The sequence below is a fragment of the Arachis ipaensis genome, chromosome B08 (assembly GCF_000816755.2).
Source record: "Arachis ipaensis cultivar K30076 chromosome B08, Araip1.1, whole genome shotgun sequence".
Lineage (NCBI taxonomy): Eukaryota > Viridiplantae > Streptophyta > Magnoliopsida > Fabales > Fabaceae > Arachis > Arachis ipaensis.
Window position 1 is genome coordinate 101,868,676 of NC_029792.2, and position 3,387 is coordinate 101,872,062.

General features: G+C 31.9%; 1 protein-coding gene across 1 annotated transcript; it reads left to right on the plus strand.

Moving 5' to 3' along the window:
• On the plus strand, positions 1-3,356 carry LOC107611847. Its single transcript, XM_016313738.2, has 3 exons — positions 1-127; positions 1,730-1,837; positions 3,039-3,356. The coding sequence occupies exons 1-3, from the start codon at positions 65-67 to the stop codon at positions 3,261-3,263; spliced, it is 396 nt and encodes a 131-aa protein (XP_016169224.1). The 5' UTR covers positions 1-64; the 3' UTR covers positions 3,264-3,356.

The window sequence follows — 3,387 nt, forward strand, 5'->3', positions numbered from 1 at the left end:
TAGCAATAAAATTTAACCGAGGCGTTTTTGACGAGGTTTGATTTCTGGAAGCAATCCGATTCCCATGGCCGAGGATCGGAAACCAGATGCACAGTTCTTCGAGCTTCTATCCAATCTTCTCCAAGAGGTTCCTCCTGCCATCTTCTAACTTTCATCAATTTATTAATTTGTCTGTTCTCATGCCGGGTTTGCTGTTAGTTTTTTTTTATAAGCTTGTCATAATTCTGAAGACTGCTTGGTTCTGATGTTTGTGTTTTGAGTTGGTTTTCTGTTTGATTGATGGGGAACTAACTTTCAATTTTCCAATTATGTGAGATTTGATTATCTAGGTTATGTGATTTTTGGTCATTACTTGGGGAGGTTTTAGTATTTACACCATGATTTGTAAATTGTGATAATTGCGTTTGTTTTGCCAAGTATACTAGAGAGTAACTTTCATGCACTGTAAAATACATAAGAATTTTGCAATCATACACTGTTATGTAATAGAAAAAAATGTAATATGAAAATTGTTCTCAATCTGGTTTAATGGCTAAATTTGGCTATTTTCACATGGGAATTTGAGTTAATGCGGGGATTCGTGTTTAGCACGTTATTTTATTTCATTTTATTTTGATACAGAGGCATTCCCTGTTCTTGTTGTTTTGAATTTAGGTTTTAGGTTTTAGTTTTTGGTTATTGTCTTACAAGGTTTTTTCCACACCCTTTGTAGAGTTAGGCTGATCAGCGTCCCAGAGTGTTGATAACACCCTTTTTTACTTCATTCTCTTATTATCAATGTAATTTCATGGTTACTTTTGTGTCTCCTGATAATTGTTTTGTACTCTTAATGTTAATGGAGTATTCTGAAAATGCGGTTTGCTCGTCCACTTTATTGGTGGATTATGCAAGTCCTTGAAGACAGCAGATAAATTGGTTCTAGAGGAAACTAATCATGAATTTGCATGCCACTTTGTACTCACCTTGTTCTTGAAGATCATGAGTTTGGGTGAATAAAACAACTTATCTCTTTGTAATGTACACAGGCAGTACCTTGACAGGTTTTGATGTGTTTAAAGAGCTACCTAGCATGAAATCTCTTCATAGATTTTCATTGTGCACCATGAATTGCTTTTGGAAAATTGTTTCGGGCGGCATGTATTAACTGCTGGTCACATACCATTTTTATGGAGCTGTGCTCATCTGTAGTTATATTTGCTGTTTTGACAAAAATAGGATGAAAGGAATACATGAAATATGCACATCCATTCATCCAATAATACTGTAGCAGAGGATATAAAAGAATAGTAAAGCGTGATTTCTTTGAAACTATTTAGTGATAGATTTCTCCATTGTGGTCTGAATTGACTTTTTGGACTATAGTGAACTGTGTTTCCTGTGTTGTGGATCTAAGCTTAGATTTTTTGGAAGTATCAATGTTTTGCAATGAAGAAGAATATCCACATGGTTAATTAAACATGCTCGTCTGCTGTTCTTGTAAAGTAGCAAATTATTTGGCTACTTGTTCACACTTGATGAGCATTGTTTAGCAGTATTCATCATCTGATTAGCTTTGGCCACTACTTTCAGAAATTGCAAAATGTTGAATCACTCAAAATGTTACTGTATTAGACACACTAATTTTTCTTAAGCAATGAAGATGATTGCATATGGATGCCACTTTACTGTTCTACTTCCACAGCACTATCCCTTACTGATCATCACCCGTGTTGGATGTTAAACTGTGTAGGTGGAGACTCTGACAAACCAAGAAGAAGTTGAATTGCGTTCCAAGATTGAAGCCCTTGGATTAGAGGTTACAAAAGTTCCTTCAAATTCAACCAAGCAGCTTAATGAGGTAGTTTTCACATTTCAGTTTTCAGTTTCACTTTGTAGTTTTGTTTTAACCTTACTCAATGCACAGGGCTCAGTTTTTCTGTTAGGTTTAAAACCACATTTTGATCCCTATATGCACCCGTCATTTTTGTTCTGGTTCTTATATTAAAACTTTTTTGGTTTAGGTCTCTGTAGTTATCCACAAAATGCTGAAAATAAAAATGGGAATGGAAATCCCCTTCCTTGTTTTGAAACCTTTACAAACGGCTTTAGGATACTCGTTAACTAAAGCCATTTTTTTTTCAAATATGACTATCTTAATTTATTTATACAACAATAAAGCTTCATCTCACTAGATAAGATTGACTACATAGATCAAACAATGTCATGTGTCTTGTGACTCTTGTCCATAAATAACGAATCAACTTAATCCATTTATGCTTAAATCTCTTATCTTGATTTATTCATATGTTTAGTTAAAATCCAATGAATCATAAATTAGAAACTTAGGGCTTGTTTTGAAGGGTTTTTAAAAGATTTTTTTAAGTGATGTTTTCTTTTAAAAAAATCTTTGGAAAAAGTAAAAATAATTTGATATTTGGATATCTCATTTAAAAGTTTATTCTATCAATTATTTTTGGGTACAACATATAGGATCATCCTTAAACAATAAACATTCCTTACTAAGTAAAGAATATTGAACTCGATTTTAACTAGAGAACTTTTAATTTTACATTTTGTTATGTTTTTTTATGAATGTTTGCGATTGAAAAGGGTAACTTACTACCAAGTTAACCATTTTTTCTTGGGCTGCATATATTGTTTTTTATAGAAAGGAAAACAAAAAAAAATTAAATCCATAACTTCTTGTTTTATTTATTACCTATTTTACCTCTAATAGGCAATAGCAGGTCACCTTTTAAGAAGCACTATACTTCTTATTTTACTTAAGAGTGTATTAGCAAATACTTTTCCAAAGTAAAAAGTAAATTATAACTTCTAAAAAAATTATTTTTTTATATTTTTATTTTTCTAATATTTTTCCTTTTATTTTAAAAGATTTGTCAAAATCATACTAAAAGATAAAACATCTTTTTCTTTTAATAGAAGATCTTTTTTCTTACATGCACCCAAACACACGCTTAATGCCCATTTTAATCTTCCTTAACTATTACAGAGACCTCAACTTCTTTTAACTTCTAACCATCTTCTTGTGTACATAGTTGGAAATAGCTAGGGAGTTGGATAAATTATCAGCAAAATTGGATGATGTTGATGAGATGATATCATCAACCATGGCTGAAGATCCACAAGTGAGGTCTCTCTTAAGTGATACAGCTGATTTGTGGATGCCAGTTATCACTGCCAGTTCCGAGGAAAGGCGTAATTTTGCAGCTTCATCTGGAGAAGATAACAAAGACCAAACGCAAGTGGAAAACTCTAAATAGATTCTTATTTCTTGTATTCCAATATTGATGAGCTTGTAGCATTATTATTATTATTATTATTATTATTATTATTATTATTATTATTATTATTATAGAGAGAATTAGAGATAATCAGAAAGAATAA